Below are 21,936 nucleotides of genomic sequence, written 5' to 3' on the forward strand. Positions count from 1 at the left end.
TGCAGACCCAACATAGAAACAAAAACAGATTAAAACACACTCCCTCTGTCGCATGAAATATCTCAGGATTAGTGCTGCCTCGCGTTTATTACGAAGTCTTTGGTTTTATGAATGAAAATGGTTTGCAGTGCACTTCTTGCCCTCAAAAGATTCAACACACAAACCATTTTAACACTATAAAACATTGAGCTTTAAAGTGAACGGCACAGAGAGAAATTAAATCTGTTGTAATCTACCCTGTCCACTTTTTAATTTGGATTTTGTATAGCGACTTTCCAAAATATGCTCCCAAGTTTAGCTCATGCAGATCCATTTTTCCATCCCTATCCATTAGATTTTTTATTTTTTAGAAAATCGTAGATTTCACATTTTCTATATTTCAAACTTTGCTGTTTATAGATTCTGCTATGTAGAAGGAAGGGTTTAAGTGAACACACTTTCTCTGTCAATCTGTCTTTTGGGTTTAACAGTTTGAAAATCAATTAAATGTCAAGTGAGTGGGAAGAAAGAAACATTGTTATGAAGCACAACGTGTATTCAATTATTAAATTTACAATGAACAGAGTAGGGATAACAACTAAAAGTGATTTTCTCCTGTGGAGACTTTGCACTCCCACTCATCTACATTTCAGGTGTAAAAACTTCAGTTTTGTCCACATTTGTTTACAAGAAGATGCAAAATGAGCAAAGCCTCTTTAACATATCATTACAGTGTGAATCAGGGAATGTGGAAATGTGACCTTTAAGTGTGTTGTTATGTAGGATATATGAATTTTGGGGTCTTTGGGCGCATGTTCATCTGAATGCACAACAGAAATTCAGTTGCTGAAACAAGGGTGTGGAGAGATGAATGTTTGATTATTTAATAAATGTTTTTACCCATCTGCTTTAGTGTTAACCAAGTTGCTACTTTTACTTTACTGACTTTGTTGCACTCCAAAATGTTAATATTACTTCCAGTAAGATAGAACACATTGGTAAAATTAAAGGATTTCTTGAAATTTACAATCTCTCAGTGGTATGAAGAATTCACTCTCAATTATATAAGACAAAATTCACAAATGAATTAAGATCTTTTATTGTGTTTTCTTCTCCTAAAAGCCAATAAACTGACTGAAATTACCAGCACTTCTACCATAAATCGAGGGACTATAATTGGAATTGGGATATTTAGCTTGACTTTATGTAACATCTTATCACTGCCAGTGATTAAAGAGGATTTAAGATGAGTCAGTCCTCTCCTCCAGGGCTTGTGTCTGAGGTTAACAACAGCAAAGAAAATGTGGGTTTTATAGCTATACTAAAAGCATACATTGAAATTGTTCTGTATGGCTTTAAACTTTAATAAGGCCGTTTTCACTTCTTCATTAGATTTATAAGAAAACATGTTATACTTTGTGTTTGCTTTCTACATTACAGATCCTTTATAGACACAGAATGAGCAATTCTTCCTGCTAAAAGAGGAAGGATATCTATTTTCTCTCTTTTCTGTTGATATGTGAAAAAATAAATCAAATATCAAAGTGTGTAAGAAGAAAGAAATTATCTTATGGTAAATAGACTGCACTTATAGCTTTATGAAGTCCCGGGGACTCCCAAAGCTCTTCATTCAGTCATTCACCCTTTCACACACATTCACACAACCGGGCCATCTGACCACCAATAGCAGGCAAGGCGGGTGAACCGTCTTGCCCAACGACACAATGACAGAGGCAGATGGAGCGGGGGCTCAAACTGGCAACCCACGATTACAGGACGAACTCCTACCACTGTCACCCATAAATCCAACATGCATTTTTCAGCAGAAATGCAAAGGGAAGAAAACAGGTTCATTTAGGACATTGAATAAAGTTTCATGAAACCTATACCAGAATCTGTAATTATCAGATTAAATCACAGCAAATACCCATCACTGATAAAGGTTTTTTATTTAAGACATGTTCTGTAAAGTCATGATTCATTTTTCTCACCAATATATGACTCTGAATTTGTAGAAATGCTAGAAAATCCACTGTGCACTGGAAAGCTTGATTTCAGACATATAAACCATCTAAATGAAAGTGTTCATATGCACTGGATTCAACATGATTTTCTTAACGATTTACACTTTCACAACAGACTGCAATCAAGTTTGCTCCTGTTGTCTCAACAGAAAAATGTTGGTGTTACTCTGACAAAGTGGCTACGGTTAAAGCTGTGAGCCGTGTTTATCAACCTTATCAGCTATGACTTCACCTGTCCTAGAGCTGCCATGTGAGAAGTTAACGTTTGGGTGTTGCTACAGGCTGTCATTTGTGAAATGGAATCAAAGATGGCACATTTTATCCCCGTCCAGGTTTTACAGTAATTTTGAAATTATCCAAACGGACTCAGGATCAGCTGAGCAGGTGGACTGACACAGTTGGCAGCTTCTGCCAATGTAAAAGTAGTGGAGTAACATGGAAGTTGTGAGGGTGAGAAAACACAACAGTGGACTGTTGTGAGAGTGAAAACAATTAGCATTCGCTATCATTTCTCAACATTTAAGTTTGATTTGTCTTAAATAGGTAAAATGACAGACATGTTAGCTGCTTGGTATCAGCCACTCTATTAATTGCCTTCAAACTCAAGGAGATTTCATTTCTGTTTACTTCAAGAAGGTAACTGATAACTTCACAGAGCATAATTTCAAAAAATCTAAAGAATTCATGTAGACATGACACTTTGATCTGATGTCACTAATATACAAATACACACACATACACAAATACACATCTCCGTATATCTGGAGATGGGTAGATTACAATATATGAAAAAGGTCAGCGATAACCTTTTGTTGTTCCCTGGAGCCATAAAGTCTTTTAGACAGATTCACACTAGCAGCTGCCTCTCAGCTCTGAAGACACAACACACTGATGGTGTTTGACTGCAGAAATTGAAGCATGATTGGTTGTGAGACATCAGACTGCAATTTCTGTGGGACCTTTTGAAGAAAGGTGTGTAAATATAGTCCTAAACAACTGCTCCAACTGACTTCAGTTTGCACTTGCAACAGTATGACAAACACATGATTTTCAGTAGTTCTGACTATTATTGTCCTGGGTTGAAATTCTGAGTGGAGCTCTTTCTCTGTGGTGTTTGCATGTTCTCCCAGTGCATACACGGGTTCAAAGACATTAAGCCAATTGATTTCTCTGAATGTGTGGGTGAGTGGTTGTTTGTCCTGTTTGTGTGCGATAGACCTGTTCATGTTGTGCTCCACTTCTTGCCCAAAGACAGATGAAGGTCGGCACCAGCCACTCCCTGTGAACGTGAATAGACAAATGGGTAAAGATGACGGAAGGACGGAAATCTGTTACGCTGCATAGCATAACATTTGCACATCTCTGTAGGCGTTAATATTGATGAATTACACTTGTAGTATCTGGTACAACATATGCCAAATGTCCTTCACAGGACCATTCCAAACATCAACAAATCACAGATTGCACCATTTAAAGCCGAACTGACAATGTTAAAAGCTGTTCTCTGTCAGCCATCAACTGCACTTTCAGTTTCACAAAACAAAAGGATGAAAACACAAATACTGAGTGGATAAATTCTCCAAACTTTCAAGGCGAAGCAGCTGGTCTATTATGTTTCCAGACACAACTGTGTTAAAAGTCAACATTTTTTTTAAGATTTCACTGACAAAAACATTAACAGAAGATATAAGCAGTAACCTCCTGCTGTCTAATTTAATCCAAAGTGGAATGATTTTTAGTTCATTTAATGAGCTTGACTTTTCTTTGTGTGTGTGTGTGTGTGTGTGTGTGTGTGTGTGTGTGTGTCATTGTTTTTCAAACAAAAGTTGTTTGTTGAAGCAAATTTCCTTTCTGACAAGTTCCTGTAAAATTTCCCTTTTGCTTGGAGTTTCCAAATAAATACTTATTTTTTTATTAACAAAATTTGAGTGAATTTTGTCTCACCAACACAATATTTGCTGCCTGAATAAATTATAGAACAAATCTTTAACGATGTGTGGAAAAAATGCAGGCTTGTACCAAGGAAATCACACCAATTCTCCATGCCTCCTAATGAGAAGAGGCCCATCGGTACCATTAGTAAATGATTCTAGTCAAGCCATTTCCTGGTATTTTGCTGTGGGGCTGTTACAGAAATATCTCCGTGCTTACTTAGCAGAGGACAGATGCACTGCAAACAAGCTGTCACATACAGTCTATGTCAAAATTTGAAAAGTTTACAATATGTAATCCTTCAACAATTTAGACAAGATTCTGCTTAAAATAGTGATGAATTAGGTTTACATAGTTCTGTGCAAAATGGTGTCAGAACTTTAACATTTAAGGTAGTTGAATGAAACACATTTGTGTCCGCTAAAAAAAGATATTTAGCACACTCTTACCTGGATTTTGTATGGCAGTGCTTCAAGAACGTTTTCGAATGGGTGACCATATTGGACCCACTTTTATTACTGGGGTGGCAGATCTCATTGTTAGCAGAGTGAGATGATGGCTCAGTCAGTGATGGACATTCAAAATGAGCACAGTATGAAGGAGAAAAACAGGTTATATTCATAAATGTTCCAACTAAACTATTCTCTTTGTGTCCTTTTTTTTAAAAAAAAAATGAATACCGTGAAATATTTATATATGATATATTTCTGGCTGGCCAAAGACAGTCTCATGGATATATGATAATTTATGGTTCTGCATAAATGTGCTGCAGTGGCTGAGGGATTTCTCAGGCTGAAGAGGAACATTCCTCTTCAGCCTGAACAGAAATTAAATATTTTACATATTGCTGAATAAGTAAAATATTCAGCAAATATTTTTACTTGCTGAACTCCTGCATACAGCGTTTCTCAGACTGAACCGCTGCAGATGAAGCACTTTGCAGGTTGCGCGCTGCTGCAGTGGCTGTTAGCTTCCCGTCACTGATTGCAGCAGGTGTGCAGCTGATATTTTGCCCCACCTCTGAAAAAAAAACCTGCAGGTTTTTTTCTCTTCAGTGTAACTCAATCTATACTCATAGTTTTGTTTCCTTTTTCTCGCCTGTCAACACTTTCCACCCCCCCCCCCCCCATGTATGATTTACTTACAGTTAGATAAGGAACAATGTACCTAACATTTAACTTCTCCACCTCTAACTACTCCAACCTGTCGGATGCAGGCTCTCTGACACTGCAGGAACTGACCCACCGCTCCGTCAAAATAAGCATCATCATTATCCTGGGGGTGATGGTCACTTTGGGAAACATAGCAGTTCTCCTGGTCATCACTTCCTCCGTGGCAGGCTGGTCCAGAAACTCCCGGTATTTCCTGCTGTCTCTCACCGCAGCGGACTCTGCGTTCGGGTTGCTGGTAATGCCCCTGAACCTCTGGGTGAGTCTGTTGAAGGATTACAGTGAGGGCCCCGACGCTCTCTGTCATGTGGTGGCGTTTTGCAACGCCACCGTCTACTCCACTTGCATGTACACGCTGGCCACCATCAGCCTGGAGAGGTACATCGCGGTGTTTTACCCCCTGCAGTACTCCACTCTTATGACCAGAAAAAGGACCCTGCTTCTCATCGCCTTCACCTGGTGCTTCCCTCTCTTCCTGCTGTCGCCGATCACGTTCCCAGATGGCATCATCGAGGTCCACTTCTCCACCGCGTCGCTGGTCTGCAACCCGTCCTACTCTACCAACGTTGCCTACACCTTCAGCTTGACCTGTTTGATATTTTTCCCCTGCTCCATTGTCATGACGTATGCAAACTTGAGGGTGTGGTGCGCGGCCAAGAGACAGACGCTGAAACTGCGCAAATACGGCTGTGCACTGCGCAACAGGCACAACGTTGCCGCAAGAGTGCTCGTACCTGTGATGGCGGCGTACTACACGTGTTGGACTCCCTGCGTGGCGGTTATGATCTACAGCGGTGAGCAAAGCATCACAACTTAAACAGCGTTTAATGTGGAAATATGAACAGACTTTTATTCTAAACATGTTGCCCACACATCTCTCATTCACTAAAATTTATAGAAAGCATATTTTTGTATATTTTATTTCACTATTTTAGCTTTGTCTTACGTATTTACTAAATTCCACCACTTCTGATGGAAAAGCAGTTTAGATTTTGTGTGCCTCTTTGCTCTTTAGACTTTTAGATTTATCAAAATTAGGCACTGTCCTCTCGGTTTTTTTTTTTTTTTTTTTTTTTTTTTTGTCACATCCAAAATATTTCAGATAATACCACAGTTTCAGGTGTGGCTTAACACAAGAAATACATCAGTAACAACCCACATCATGGCTGCATCTGTGTGTGATGGCACTTGAACACTTGAAGCTCCAACTTCAGCCACATTTCATACCCGGAGAATCTTCCTCACTTGCTTGAATGGACTTTACCTTATGTTCCTCTCAAAGCTGTGGCAATCTCTGTTGCCTGTGTCCCTTATTCTACCCACACTTACCTTCAGCTAAACTTTCCGTGATTGTGCCTTACTACCCTTCTCATGTATGGGTCACCCGCTGTCTGCTAGGCTACTTTCTAGTCAGTGGTCTTCTTTAGGGTTTCGTAGGACAAAACATTTCCATAACAAATGTTGAAAATCCCCCATTCCGTTACAGCCCATTTTCCAAAGAAACCTATATTTGGGTTTTCATTAGCTGCAATCAAAGGTTATAAAACTCTACAGAAAAAAACAACTGAAACATATTGCTCTGTTTGAAACGAATCAACATAATGAGTTTCATATCTTGAATTGAAGTACTGAAATAACATTTTGTTGATATTCTAATAAATTGAGTTGCACCTTTATGTCACTTATTGCTCTTGCATCAGTAACTCCTCCAACAGAGTTGTTGTGCTGCGTATCACAGTGACGACTTGAGACATCCATAGCATGTAGAATCAAATATGCCATTTTTGGCTGCATGTATTGAACAATACAAAACAGATTTCTGCTTTTGTTACAGTTATTTCAGATATTGATCATGTGTATATATGTGCTCTTTGCATATTATATCAACTTCATATGAGAAAATATTTTATTCTTTGTTGCTTCAAAGTAAGACAGACATCTGTCTTTCAAAATTAAACATCTTATCATTTCCCCCATCAAATCTGTCAGTTTCTGCCAAGATTGTGGGAGGAATAGCTGTCAAAGTTATTCATGTAATCATGGGCATGATGTACTTTTTTAAAGGCTGGCGATGACTCAGACTTCCTTTTTTTATTTATTTATTTATTTTTGACTTTCTAATTTAACCTGATCATGTGCGGGTTTGGAGTAATCAGTGTGAAAGTGGAGTTGTGGCAGAATATTTTTAGAAGTAAAGACCTTTTTTTCCCCCCCTCTTTTTCAAGCAGGCCTCTAATCTATCAGATACAGATGAAAATCCTTGCAGAGTGAAGCCGAGAGTCTTAATTTAAACTGCAAGTGTGCACTCGTCTAAATGATCACAAGCCTAACAGTAAAGCACTTTGCTTGGTTCCACTAAGTCTCAGCTACTTGATCATGAGCTAATTTACTGTAAAGCTCTAAATTATTCATAGTAGGTGTCATTACTAGAAACAGGTGAGGTATGCTAGGTGTCTGAAAATGTAAATAATACTTTGTCACTTGTTCATCAGTTTCTGATTGATGATTTAATGAGCATTGAGATTTAGGCCTTTCCAAAATGTTTCTTTTTTTAAATAAGCACTTTGTGTATATAATAATAATAATAATAATAATAATAATAGAGACAAATTTCACAACAATGAGGTTGATTTGTGTTCCTGCGAATAAAAATGTTGCCACTGATCGGAGAGAAGAGGTCTAAGCAGATATTACATAAAACTGTATTTCTTGACAAAAGCGAAGCTCGACAACATACTTGTTAAAAATTGTGCAGTATAAAATGTACATGCAATTTACAGCACTAAAATGGCATTAGAAATAATTTTCAAAGAGATGATGGATATTTGGTAGATGGTCGGCTGAAGGATGATACATCCTGATAAAACGGCCCCATTTCTTTCAGGGCTGTTCCGATAAAAACAGAACAGCCCTTTAAAATAATTTTCCTGATGTCCTTTAAGGCCTTAAAAGAGGACACTTTGACAGTTAAGCAGTTAGTTTGCGCCATGTCCAGACACGCCGTTTACAATGTTGCGGGGATGCACTTCCATACTGCTAACCCCGGCATTTGTAATTGGTGCACAATATCTCTCTCCACGCTTGACCTGTGTACATACTGAGTTTTTTATGCTTAAGTTATAGGTTGTATCAGTGCCAAAAATGCATACAATATGCTCTTTTTTTTTTTTTTTAATTATCGCTATTATTTTAAGTAGAGGCAAGAAAGTGCAGCCCAGAAGGTGGAAAAAACTGAGAGAGAATTTTAATTTAGAGCAGAATCTGAATATTCATATCAGATTCCTGCAGCATTAGCCGTATTTCTTAGTAGTGCATGACCCTCACGCTGCCCACGCAGAGATGACGTCCTGGGTAATGAGGCATTTTTCCCACATATCCAAAAACCGCCATCGATTATAACACGATCAAAAGTGAGACAATATTTTTATTCGAGAGCCGTGCACACTTGTTGCTTCTGTCACTAGGCTGATTCATATTTATTCAACATTTTCTGTCCCACAGCAGTCTCCGGGAGCACAGTACCAGAGTGGATTGAGTTCGTTGTGGTGTGGCTCCCAACCTCCAATGGTTTCCTCAACTGCATCTTTTACTTCTGGATCAACAAAAACTTTCGCAGGAAGTTCCATCTTATTCTGCAGAGGCTGGCTCTGGCCATCTGTCCTAAACTGGCAGACACCTTTGGGTGGAGCAGCACATCATCAGCGCAGTTCGTCTCGGGAATCTTTGACAACAACAACGTGGTTCATGAGCGTACCTCCAGCGTGTCCTCCACCTGCACCCTGCTCAGCTTGGCTTAAAGCCTCTGAACCCAGAAACAACAAGAGCGTAAAGGACATGGTCAGTGACCTGCGTACTTTTAAAATCCTTGCCCAGCTATTGGTGTTTTAACAAACGAGAGCAAAAATAAACGATCAACTTGTCTGCAGTGCAAATGGTTTAAAATTCTGAGAGACTGTAATGGTGAGTCAGCATCAGTATGAATTACATTATTTTTTAAAACTATTATTTCCAACTGAAAACAGATGCACCATTGTCGGGATTTAATTTTCAGTCCAAGGTGGCATCCTAAATCACCTTTTTAGTTATTTTTTACAGCTAGCCATCGATTTTGGCTGTGCCACGGATAGGCCTGTCATTATTCTGCATACACCTTTTTTTTTTTCTTTTTTAAATGCGTCAACCTGAAACTTATCTCAACACCTTTCAGTCGTTCACAATCTGTCATTTAGCTCATCAGAAGAAAGTGATATTTAGGCTCCCTCTCATGTGAGATTTTTGTGAAGGCTGCAACCCGGTTTCAAACACTTTGAACTACTGAGGCTATCAACTGTGGCGACACTAGATGGTAGTTCGGGTTTTGTGGGATTTTAGTTCTAATAGGTTGCTCAACAACGCCACCCTGGGAATTTCACCCAGGGAATATTACCTCTCGTCGGAGGCACACAGGTTCGGTTATGCAGGGATTTAAAACATCTGAGACAGTTCACAGTTATAAAAGTAGTTTTATTAAATTCTCTTTTTTAAAAAATGTTTTTAAAAATGACACAATAAATCAAAATAAGTCAAAAGAAAATAAAAAAACTGCAGCAGCTGAGGTTACCGGCCGGAGGGGGCGCTATGGGGACGACCTCCACCAAACACAGCAAACCAAAAAAAAAACCTTTTAACACCAGACGCAGTGAGACACCCCAAACTCAAAAATCACAGCACACAGACGAGGAGGACACCGTCACCACACCAACACCGCCACCGGGCCTCAGCAACTGCAAACAAAAACAGACAGTTAACCAATATAATAATCTCAAAAAGAATAATATCAGCCCTGACTAAATAAAGAACAAAAAAAAAAAAAGGCTGTAGACAAAATAAGTAAAAGAAATAGAAAACAGATAATACAAGTTAAAACATCAGGCCCAGGCGTGGTCCTCTTGCCGCACCGCAGCGAGAGGTGAAATGGGCGCGCTGACGCCACACCCCAAACACCGCTTTAATGAGGGCGGATAACGCCACAGTCCAACTTTAAAAACAATTGTGCCGAAATCCGGGAGATAAACGTAGACAGGAGCAGAGCAGGTCCGGAAAACGGATGCAGACAGAGCAGATCCGGGAAACGAACGTAGACAGAGCAGATCCGGGAAACGAACGTAGACAGAGCAGATCCGGGAAACGAACGTAGACAGAGCAGATCCGGGAAACGAACGTAGACAGAGCAGATCCGGGAAACGAACGTAGACAGAGCAGATCCGGGAAACGAACGTAGACAGAGCAGATCCGGGAAACGAACGTAGACAGAGCAGATCCGGGAAACGAACGTAGACAGAGCAGATCCGGGAAACGAACGTAGACAGAGCAGATCCGGGAAACGAACGTAGACAGAGCAGATCCGGGAAACGAACGTAGACAGAGCAGATCCGGGAAACGAACGTAGACAGAGCAGATCCGGGAAACGAACGTAGACAGAGCAGATCCGGGAAACGAACGTAGACAGAGCAGCAATGGTCCAACTGTGGGGACTACAAACAGATTAGTCACTAAAACTAAAAGAAAGCGGAGCCTAGATGGGTGTTAATTTCTTACCTGCCGATCCACAAACACGCACACACACACACACACTCGCAGACCGAGGAAGAGGAGCGCAGCGCTGAGGCGTTTTACCTATAATCACACTTTAATTTAGATTTTCTGACCACGATCAGCTAAAGTGCAGGGAGAGAGAACACCTACCACCAGATCGTCAGCACAACATGCACCAGCCAGCAATTTGTTGCTTTCCGCTGCCAGATTCCACCGGACACAAACCACACAGTGGGAGCACAAAGACGACACATGCTGAATGAGCGCTGCAGCTCCCTTATATACACCACGCCCACCTAAGAACCGGAACTCCTCACCTGGAAACTATTTGTAGAATTACATACATTTCTATACCACTACATTCTACCCCCCCTTCTTGCATCGTCGACCCGACGATGGCCAATTCAAAACTGGAACTATCAGATCCAAGGTCTAAAAGCTGATACACTTGACATGGATGCAGAAGAGCCTCCAGGAAGAGCATCTCCTGCTGGCCGTGGGAGATGGTACACATTAGAATGTTGTCCAGCAGTTTGTCGTTTGGAACGACGTAAGGCCACTGGCTCAGGACAGCTGACAGGTGGAACAGTCACAGATGTAGAGGGTTCAGCGGATACAACTGGTTCACATGGTGACCCTGGTTCCTGGGATGCAGCTTGAGGCTGTGATCTACTAGAAGGTAAGTCAGAAGCAACCACCAGGGGTTGCTGTTCACAAACAAACAGATCATAATCAAATGGGCCATTATCCTCAGACAGTCCTTCTTCTACAGAAGGCAAGTTGTGAGGAGGAATGTGATCAGGAGGAACAACACCAACCACAGGCTTCAGCATGGTACGGTGTACCTGTCTTACTTTAGTCTGGTCATTCATAGGTGCAATGGTATAAACAGAGCCATCGTCCTTTGGTGCCCTCAACACTTTATACTTGACAGAGCTCCATCGGTCCCTGGTCTTATGAGGCCCCCTAGCAGTAAAGTCACGCAAAAACACAAATTGACCTTCTTTTAATGGCAGATGTTTCACCTGAGTCTCATGGGCCTGCCTTCGGCGATCTGCAGCATGTTTCAGGTGCTCTCTAGCCCCATCAAAGGCTACCTGCAAACGAGCTTGATGCTCTTGAACCCACTCATGGACAGAACCACCAACTGGACTCTCAACTCTACCCAACAGGAAATCTAGGGGCAGTCTAGGTTCCTGACCAAACATTAAAAGGAAAGGTGACTCTCCAGTAGATTGGTGAGGAGTTGTATTATAACAATAAAGAACCTGGGGCAAACAGGCATGCCAATCTCTCTTCCGAGACACAGGCAGCGTCCTTAACAGATTGTGCAGCGTCCGATTAAAACGCTCACATTGGCCATTTCCTTCTGGGTGATATGGAGTGGTGCGTGATTTTACAATACCATACAAGCTACACAGCTGCTGGATAAGTGAGCTCTCAAAGTTACGACCCTGGTCGGAGTGCAACCGAGCTGGAACACCAAACTTATAAAACCATTCAGACACCAAAACCTTAGCCACAGTGGCCGCTCGCTGATCCCGTGTGGGGACAGCAACAGTATATTTACTAAAAACATCTGTCAAGACCAAAACATTTTCTAAGCCATTCTGAGTGGGCTCTAAGGTGGTATAATCAATAGCCAAAATTTCATTAGGACGTGATGCTAATAAATGTCCCATGTTACCATAAGCTTTAGGGTGGACATCCTTTGCCACCTGGCACCTCTCACAAGCCTGGCACCATTGGGCCACATCAGAGGCCATATGAGGCCAGTAACACCGGGACCGTAAGAGCGCCAAAGTTCGCTCCACTCCCTGGTGACCATGTTCTTCATGAACTTGGGTCAGAACATCCTTAATTAGCACACTTGGTAACACCAACTGAAACACAACATCACCACCGTCGGACCTAAATACCTTTCGATAGAGAACTCCATCTCTCTCGACAAACCGGTTCCACTGTCGAAGCAGAACCAACGTGGATGAAGACAGCTGGGCTCGCTCCTCTCGACTAGGATGCTGTCCTTTCTTCCAAAACACCAACACGTCCTGTAAAACAGGATCCGCCTGCTGCAAAGCACAAAGTTCAGCTGTAGTATGCTGTGGCAAAACTGCAACGACTGCTTGGGTTGCCTCAACTGTTTCAAACCCCAAAGCTTCCTGCAATGCTCTAGGCATAGCTGTACCCGGAAGCATGACTTTCACATCTGGTAGGTCAGGTGGATGCTGGCGAGAAAGCGCATCAGCATTGGTGTTACTCCGACCTGACCGGTACTTGATCTCAAAATCAAAAGATGCTAGCTGAGCAGCCCACCTCTGTTCAGTGGCAGCCAATTTAGCGGTGGACAGATGACTGAGAGGGTTGTTATCAGTGTAGACAATACATTTGTTCCCCAACAGATACTCTCTAAACTTGTCAGTCATGGCCCACTTAAGGGCCAGAAACTCAAGCTTCATGGAGCTGTAATTTGCCATGTTTCGCTCTGTGGGTCTCAAGCCTCGACTGGCATAAGCAATCGGTCTCACCTTGCCTCCTTGCATCTGAGAGAGGACTGCTCCCAGGCCACCATGGCTGGCATCAACCTCCAGGATAAATGGCTGAGTGAAATCTGCATAGGCTAACACTGGTGTTGTTGTTAGCTTAGCCTTGAGGATTTCAAAGCTCTTTTGACACTCATCAGTCCAACATACAGTAAGTCCACAATCTGATTTCTTGCCAGCCTTGGCACCAGCACACTGAGCCACAGCTCTATGCAAAGGAGCTGCCAGTTTTGCAAAACCTTCCACAAAACGACGGTAATAACTAGCAAAGCCAAGGAACGACCGAAGTTCTGAAACTTTAATGGGAGTTGGCCAGTTGGCTACAACTTCAACTTTACTAGGATCTGTGGCAACCCCTTCACCAGAGATCACATGTCCTAAATAACGTACCTCTTTTTGAAAGAACGAACATTTACTGAGCTTTGCTTTGAGCCCCTGCTGTAGAAGTCGATCCAGCACCACCTTCAAGCGCTCCAGATGTTGATCCACACTTGAAGAGAAAACAACAATGTCATCAAGATATAACAAAACAGACTGGCACTGTTGATCCCCAAAAATCCGCTGCATTAACCGTTGGAAGGTACTAGGCGCATTGCAGAGCCCAAAAGGCATCCGGTTCCATTCAAACAGCCCAAAGGGAGTACAAAAGGCAGTTTTTGGACGATCTGCCTCCACAACTGGAACCTGATTATACCCACTAGCCAAATCAAGGGTGGAAAACCAACATGCACCAGACAAGGCATCCAATGACTCTTCTATTCGTGGGAGAGGAAAAGAGTCTTTTCGGGTCTTGCTATTTAACTGTCTATAGTCAACACACATCCGAATACTTCCATCTTTCTTTCTCACTAATACTATTGGAGAAGCATACGGGCTGCTACTCTCTCTAATGATCTGTGAAGTCAGCAATTGGTTGATATGGTCCTTCACCACCTCATAATCAGAAGGGGGAATACGCCTATAGCGTTGTTTAACTGGGACATCGTCAACCAAAGGAATGTCATGAGCTATCAGACTAGTACAGCCCAGGTCACCATCATGAGATGAGAAAACTGTCATGTACTGATGGAGCAATGATCTCACCTGACCTTGTTCTTCCACAGACAAAGACGACAAATCCAAGTCCTTCACCTGCTGTTGCACACCAACTGAAGCCGTCTGGCACCCCATCCTGGCTACTTTTGCTGGGACTTCAGTAATTCCTGCCGGGAGACTCACCACATTAACAACATTCAGTGTGCCAACAACAGTGCGAGGGTATAACACCACTTCAGTCAAACCAACATTAATAATGGGCACATAAGCTGTACCCCTGATTACTGGAACCAAGGCAGGGGAAGCAAGCAAACCAGAAGGCAATCCGGACTCTAAGGGTTCAAACAGAGCAGTAGAGCCTGAGTACCCATCAGAACATGTGGCAGCCACAATTTTCATGACTCCACCAGGAATCCGACAGCCCTTTTTACCCCTGACCTTAACCCTTCCAGGACTATGAGGCTCTTGTAAGGAGGCAGACTGACACTGCTGCAGTGCCTGCATGACGGACTGAGGGGTCTCAGAAACACCAGGCACAGAAGACCAAGCTACACCATGCAGCCCAAACAGTTCCTGATAACACTTCCTGATCACATTCATCCCCAAAACACCTGGGACCTTAGTTGGGAGCTCACCACAAGGGTCCTGAACAACCAAAACACCACAGTGGGGAATCAATTTGCCACAGAGTTGTACATCAAGTTCTAAATAGCCAATATAAGGAATCTTAAGACCATTGGCAGCTCTAAGCTCCAACCAATGACACGAATGGAGACGCTCCAAACCCCAAGACTCCATATGCTGACGAAAAAAGCTTTCAGAGACCGTGGACACCATTGAACCAGTATCCACTAAACATGCGACTGTTACACCACCCATGATTACATCTGCATGAGGACAAGCTGAGATCAATTTAGAAGCACCCAAACTCCCAATAACGGCTTGTGAGCCAGTAGCACCCCCACCTAAACTGTGGCTCTGCAGTTCGGTGGGAACTAGTTTTCCGCCGCTGAAGCAGAATGGGGCCGAGTAGCTGAATCTGACTGAACTTGGGTTCGACGAGGGGCACGCACCCCATCACACTCTCGTGCAAAATGACCAGGCTGATTACACCGCCTACAGATAACTGGACCAGCAAAGGGTGGACGGTTAGTACGACGGAAATTCTGCAACTGAGAAATGCTCTCACTAAGCTGTTGGAGCTGCTCTTGCTGACGCTTTAGCATTTCCCTCATCTGACTCATTTCTGTTGCTGATGTCAAAGAAGCTACCTGAGGACCACCATGAACCCCATACTGGACACCATAAACTGAAGGAACCGACTGACTACGGCTTCTCACAGGATGAGGTACCCCTTCGCGCTCCCACTGTATTGCTGCAGTCCTAACATCAAGCAAAGTGCTGTCCGGCCTCGCGCGCACCAGCTGCTTCAGCTCACGACGCAGGGAACCATCCAACACCTGCTCAACAAACTGATCTCTTAGCAGCGTCTCAGAATTCAACATACCAGCAGGTGCGCGTTGCTTTACCTTCTCCATAAGACCCATTAATGCGAGGGAGAACTCCTGAAGACTCTCCCCCTCTTGTTGTCCTCTGGAAAAGAAGGCCTCTTGGAGAGCAACATATGACTCTGAGCAGCCATACAATTCTTGTAAGATTTCAAACACTTTAGCAGGGTCCTCTCTCTCTGCACTAGAGCGATACTTTATTTCATTCCTAGCCTCTCCATCCAAATGATCGAACAGGAAAAATGCTTGGTCAGCAACAGATAGATGTCGCGCTCTCATACACACCTTTGCTTCCTCCATCCACTCACTCAATCCTATGCCTGTCCTTCCTCTAAAGATGGGACATTTCCTATCCCTAGGCACAAAAATCAGTCTCTCTGCTACAGGGAGACTAGGCGTAGGAGGGGCATTAGCCGATGCCGAAGAAGTGGACGGTTGAGCACCCAAGCTAGCCTGACCCTGTCGCAACTGCTCGTTGTCAGCTCTTAAGCTTGCTACCAGGTCCTTAAGTTCCTGAATTTCTTCTTCCATTATAGCAAGCTTATGATTACTGCAGTGCAAAAAAAAAAAAACAACCTAAGGTTAAACTATTAAGACCTCACCCACCACTTTGAAGCTCTACATGGAACCACTGCTGCTCTGTTTCTGGATCGGTCAATCTGCACAAAAAGAAAAAAAGGGAAAAAAAAGAAAAAAAAATACACAAACACAAATATTGAAAAACACAAACACTGGTCTCAGATGTTCATAAAAAGCATAATCCTGCCGACAACGCCAAAAATGTGGCGACACTAGATGGTAGTTCGGGTTTTGTGGGATTTTAGTTCTAATAGGTTGCTCAACAACGCCACCCTGGGAATTTCACCCAGGGAATATTACCTCTCGTCGGAGGCACACAGGTTCGGTTATGCAGGGATTTAAAACATCTGAGACAGTTCACAGTTATAAAAGTAGTTTTATTAAATTCTCTTTTTTAAAAAATGTTTTTAAAAATGACACAATAAATCAAAATAAGTCAAAAGAAAATAAAAAAACTGCAGCAGCTGAGGTTACCGGCCGGAGGGGGCGCTATGGGGACGACCTCCACCAAACACAGCAAACCAAAAAAAAAACCTTTTAACACCAGACGCAGTGAGACACCCCAAACTCAAAAATCACAGCACACAGACGAGGAGGACACCGTCACCACACCAACACCGCCACCGGGCCTCAGCAACTGCAAACAAAAACAGACAGTTAACCAATATAATAATCTCAAAAAGAATAATATCAGCCCTGACTAAATAAAGAACAAAAAAAAAAAAAGGCTGTAGACAAAATAAGTAAAAGAAATAGAAAACAGATAATACAAGTTAAAACATCAGGCCCAGGCGTGGTCCTCTTGCCGCACCGCAGCGAGAGGTGAAATGGGCGCGCTGACGCCACACCCCAAACACCGCTTTAATGAGGGCGGATAACGCCACAGTCCAACTTTAAAAACAATTGTGCCGAAATCCGGGAGATAAACGTAGACAGGAGCAGAGCAGGTCCGGAAAACGGATGCAGACAGAGCAGATCCGGGAAACGAACGTAGACAGAGCAGATCCGGGAAACGAACGTAGACAGAGCAGATCCGGGAAACGAACGTAGACAGAGCAGATCCGGGAAACGAACGTAGACAGAGCAGATCCGGGAAACGAACGTAGACAGAGCAGATCCGGGAAACGAACGTAGACAGAGCAGATCCGGGAAACGAACGTAGACAGAGCAGATCCGGGAAACGAACGTAGACAGAGCAGATCCGGGAAACGAACGTAGACAGAGCAGATCCGGGAAACGAACGTAGACAGAGCAGATCCGGGAAACGAACGTAGACAGAGCAGATCCGGGAAACGAACGTAGACAGAGCAGATCCGGGAAACGAACGTAGACAGAGCAGATCCGGGAAACGAACGTAGACAGAGCAGATCCGGGAAACGAACGTAGACAGAGCAGCAATGGTCCAACTGTGGGGACTACAAACAGATTAGTCACTAAAACTAAAAGAAAGCGGAGCCTAGATGGGTGTTAATTTCTTACCTGCCGATCCACAAACACGCACACACACACACACACTCGCAGACCGAGGAAGAGGAGCGCAGCGCTGAGGCGTTTTACCTATAATCACACTTTAATTTAGATTTTCTGACCACGATCAGCTAAAGTGCAGGGAGAGAGAACACCTACCACCAGATCGTCAGCACAACATGCACCAGCCAGCAATTTGTTGCTTTCCGCTGCCAGATTCCACCGGACACAAACCACACAGTGGGAGCACAAAGACGACACATGCTGAATGAGCGCTGCAGCTCCCTTATATACACCACGCCCACCTAAGAACCGGAACTCCTCACCTGGAAACTATTTGTAGAATTACATACATTTCTATACCACTACACAACCTTTGTTCATTTTAAACTATTTGACATATACCAACGAAGAGAGGTTAACCTTTAAGTCGCAGCATTTCAGCGCATGCAAGGAGAAAAGTAATTAAGCACCTGGACCGCAGAAAGGTCACAACGTTCGTGGCGGGAAGAGACGACTTGTATTTGGAGGAACTTGGGCTCAGAATCTATAAATAATCAGGAGGAATGAACAGCTTAGTGTGTTTGTATTCAACATCGCAATAAGCATTTTTGTCTTTAAATAAAGTTTTGTCATGGTAAAGGTTGATTTTTGAGTTGACATTTTTTATACACTTTTAAATTGCTGCTTGTTATAAAAGGGGAAAAATGGGGGGAAAAAAATAACTGTTAATGACTTTTGTATGTATGTTGCTATATTAGTTTGTACACTTATAAAGACAAAGACTGATTTGAGGAAGATATGCAAAATAAAGTATGATACCTTTGAGTGTGTTTTGAGGGGTTTTTAAGTTCCTATTTTCTGGCTGCATGTTTACTGGTAAACTATTATTTTGGTCCTATAATAAGCAAATACTTTTTTTTTTTCAGTAACCCCTTTTATGTTTTCCTTTCTGATAGGAATGTGTTTCACTGCTGCTCGGGAAGCATGTCTTCATATTTGGAGATGTAGAATGCTGTGAATAACAGACCAAATATCTGGTAGTAACAATCAAGGATTGTCTAAAACCTTGCTTTTTTCCCCCTCAGATCAGTCCATTGCTTTCTCATGCTGCAGCATTAGAACCATGTGAACTTACAACAGTCGTACTTCAAATGTGCTGAAGTGCAGAGGGCTTGTAAAGAGTGATTCAAACACCCCAATAACCTACTACCACCATACTTGAGAAACGTCTAAACCAGAACGAACACCGAACTGCTGCTTCATGAGAACTGCATACTCACCTCTGTGCTAAAATGTGGGAAAAAAAATAATGCAATTTGTTTGTTTTATTCATAGTGTGCTTTGTGTCATAACATATTGAACAATGATGAGTACTGAATTGAATTATGCTAATTTACGCCCACCAGAAACATGTTAGATAACAGGTTAAGCCACAAGTTTTAAGTAAAAACACGTCCAAAATAATTTGAAACTGATATTCTATTTGTAATATTTTGCTTTGGCTTTCAGGTAATGATACTGCAGAAGGTGTTTACAATGTATGAGGATTGAAAGGAATATTAACAGGCACTAAAAGCCCGAAAAACAAGCTGCTTATGGCTATAATGTAACAAAATTTTGTGGCTCTGTTAATCAGTTCCTTTCCAGTGCATGCATTTTAAACAAATTGTAAGAATTAAATAGCTGCAAAATACTTTAAAAACTTAACCTCAGAAATCCAGCAACAGCTGCATCCTTGTCCTTCAGACAAAATAGTGTTTTTGAAAGGCTTTTAGGAGACTCACAAAACTGCAGACTCCAAGCCTGGCAAACGCAATATTACACTGTTGGTCTCTGCTAAACGTCTGTCTATATTTGACAAAAGCAATTTATCAAAGCTTAATTTCAACTGGATAAGAACAGGTTGACATGACATTTCAAGCCCTCTTCTTCATCAAATATAGACAGAGTATTTGCTCTTGTTGCATCCAAATGTGGTATTTTTTATTTTTTTTAGCTGTCCTGTGTTTGTTGCCAAGCAGGTCTCTGAAGAGGACGGTGAAGTGTTGCCCATTAGCACCCTCTGTTCTCCTTGAGGATTGCTGCTAATAGATGACAGGCGATTCAGTCATGGCAAGTAATGTTTATCTGATGTTCCTGCAGATGCAACATGCTGTTTTACTGAGCCTGTCATCTTAGTGTTGCATCAAGGCCATCAAATACCTAATGGCCTTATGAAAGACTGGAATTATAGGCAGCAAGAACTAATGCATTGGTTGTATATTATAGTGTAGAAAAAAAGTACATTTCTAAAGTAAAATTCATTTTGCTTGTTTGTCATACAGTAGACTCCCAAACAGGTTTAAAAAAAAGTCCAGCTTTTTCAGTGGATTGTCATTTTAAAAAAAATAAAATAATGACAGTAACTCGTGTTTGGTCTTTTTCTGTGTTGCATACCAGTCACAATTTTGCGAGTTGCTGTTTTAATCCTTAAGTGTTTTAAAGACCATGTGTGACAATGATGGATTCATTATTTTCACTGAAAACCTGCAGATAAACACACAGTGGCGGAATTGGCCATTTCAGTAGAGAATACAGTAGTTTTTCACGGAAGCAACAGCAACATTCAGACCCTGGGTTTACACTGCCATCTTGCGGTTACATGAAATAATGCAAATCAGACACGCGAAATTCAACAATTATGTCAGAATTGTTAGAGAATTCCTGAAAGACTCGATTTTATTACAAGTATTATGAGTGTTTGTTGTATTTGGGTGTTCAATATTCCAGAGAATCAATGATAAAACATGCAGTCGCCCTTTTTGTGACTTTAAGCCACAAAAAGGGTGAATCACTGGGTGTGAACATCTACTGTGGATGTTATCAGCCATAGCAACTCCAGCCTGTGAGGGCTCTTGTTGAGGGTGCAGATGGAGAGGCTTTTATTTCAATAATGAGTTTTTCCCTGCTCTAGTCCACTTACATGCCAGGAAAGTAGCTCACAGGAGCAGACAGACATACTCTAGGACACAATGTTATTTGCTTTTAGAAGGGCTGGACTATAAAAAGGTTATATTGTTGTAATGTAATCTTCACACAATGCAGGATACAAGAACTTTTTAGCAATGACATTTGAAATAAAGTGTAGATTAACTCTGCTTGTAGTGCAAAGTAATAGTTGATCAAATTCTGTGTTGCAACTTTATTTTTTTAATCTGTTTATAGTTAAGTCTATTATTCCAAGGAATAGAACTATTAAAATTCTCATTGTAGAATCATTTAACATCTTACTTGTATACAAAGTTGGGAGTTTTATAACGAGCTGTGTTATCAATGTAGACATATTCATGAATTAACACCTCTAGTTATCTTCAGATGTGCTTGTGTTTACCAGCTTTGACAGAACAAAGGCCCTACATGAACTGTCTCTTTATCAATGTTTGAACATCTGCTGTTGAGGATTTTCAGCTAAAACTACCCACTTAAATTAGGAAAGCAACTTCAGTACATAATAAACTATTTCACATCGTATGCAACTGACCTGGATCTTTCCCTTTGTGTCTGGGACTAAGGAGTGAAAACAGCAAAGCATGCAATGTTGAAGTATTATTTTAAAACTGTGCACTAAAATACATTGAATATCACTTAGTGGAAACTGAAGCAACGGGTGATTAAATGACACTTGGAGAGGTTGACTGAGGGTAAATTGCTTACACACACAAAAGTTCAGCGCGGTAATATGTATCGGTTTCATATTCTTAAGTCCAAAGTTAAATCCTAGTAGATTTAACATCAAAACAATTTTTTGTAACTAAGCTGTGTATGGAGAATCTTGGGAGGAATCTAAAGATTAGGGTGATGGTAAGGAGGCTTTTCAACTTCAAAGCCTTGGAATTCAAGCAAAAATGTTGGTCAACAATAAAAACAGAAATAATTATTTTCTAACCCCATGCTACTTTTTACATTACTTTAACAACTGTTGATAGATTCCTGTCCTATTTCTTATCGGACACAAACTTTTTGGTTGACTGAAAATAATTTAAAGACAGGGCTATGAATAATTTTGATCTACCTGTAAATTTAGTAACAAAAATTTAGCTTATGGGATGATCCATTTTGGAAATACTTTTGTGCATATAGAGAG

General features: G+C 41.7%; 1 protein-coding gene across 4 annotated transcripts; it reads left to right on the forward strand.

Annotated features, from left to right (window-relative positions):
• Positions 1 to 5,046: 5,046 nt before the first annotated feature.
• LOC106918128 (histamine H2 receptor) lies at positions 5,047 to 9,918 on the forward strand. 4 transcript variants are annotated; one of them, XM_014987625.2, is made up of 3 exons: positions 5,047 to 5,363; positions 5,511 to 5,898; positions 8,606 to 9,918. In XM_014987625.2, the coding sequence occupies exons 1-3, from the start codon at positions 5,097 to 5,099 to the stop codon at positions 8,899 to 8,901; spliced, it is 951 nt and encodes a 316-aa protein (XP_014843111.2). In that variant the 5' UTR covers positions 5,047 to 5,096; the 3' UTR covers positions 8,902 to 9,918. The 4 variants fall into 4 exon arrangements, with proteins under 4 accessions (XP_014843111.2, XP_014843112.2, XP_014843109.2 ...); XM_014987626.2 differs by adding an exon at positions 8,415 to 8,514 and having other exon boundaries at positions 5,047 to 5,898; positions 8,606 to 8,677; XM_014987623.2 differs by having other exon boundaries at positions 5,047 to 5,898.
• Positions 9,919 to 21,936: the final 12,018 nt, after the last annotated feature.

This window comes from Poecilia mexicana, unplaced genomic scaffold, assembly GCF_051168715.1.
Source record: "Poecilia mexicana isolate PSO_F unplaced genomic scaffold, ASM5116871v1 scaffold_3, whole genome shotgun sequence".
Classification (NCBI taxonomy): domain Eukaryota; kingdom Metazoa; phylum Chordata; class Actinopteri; order Cyprinodontiformes; family Poeciliidae; genus Poecilia; species Poecilia mexicana.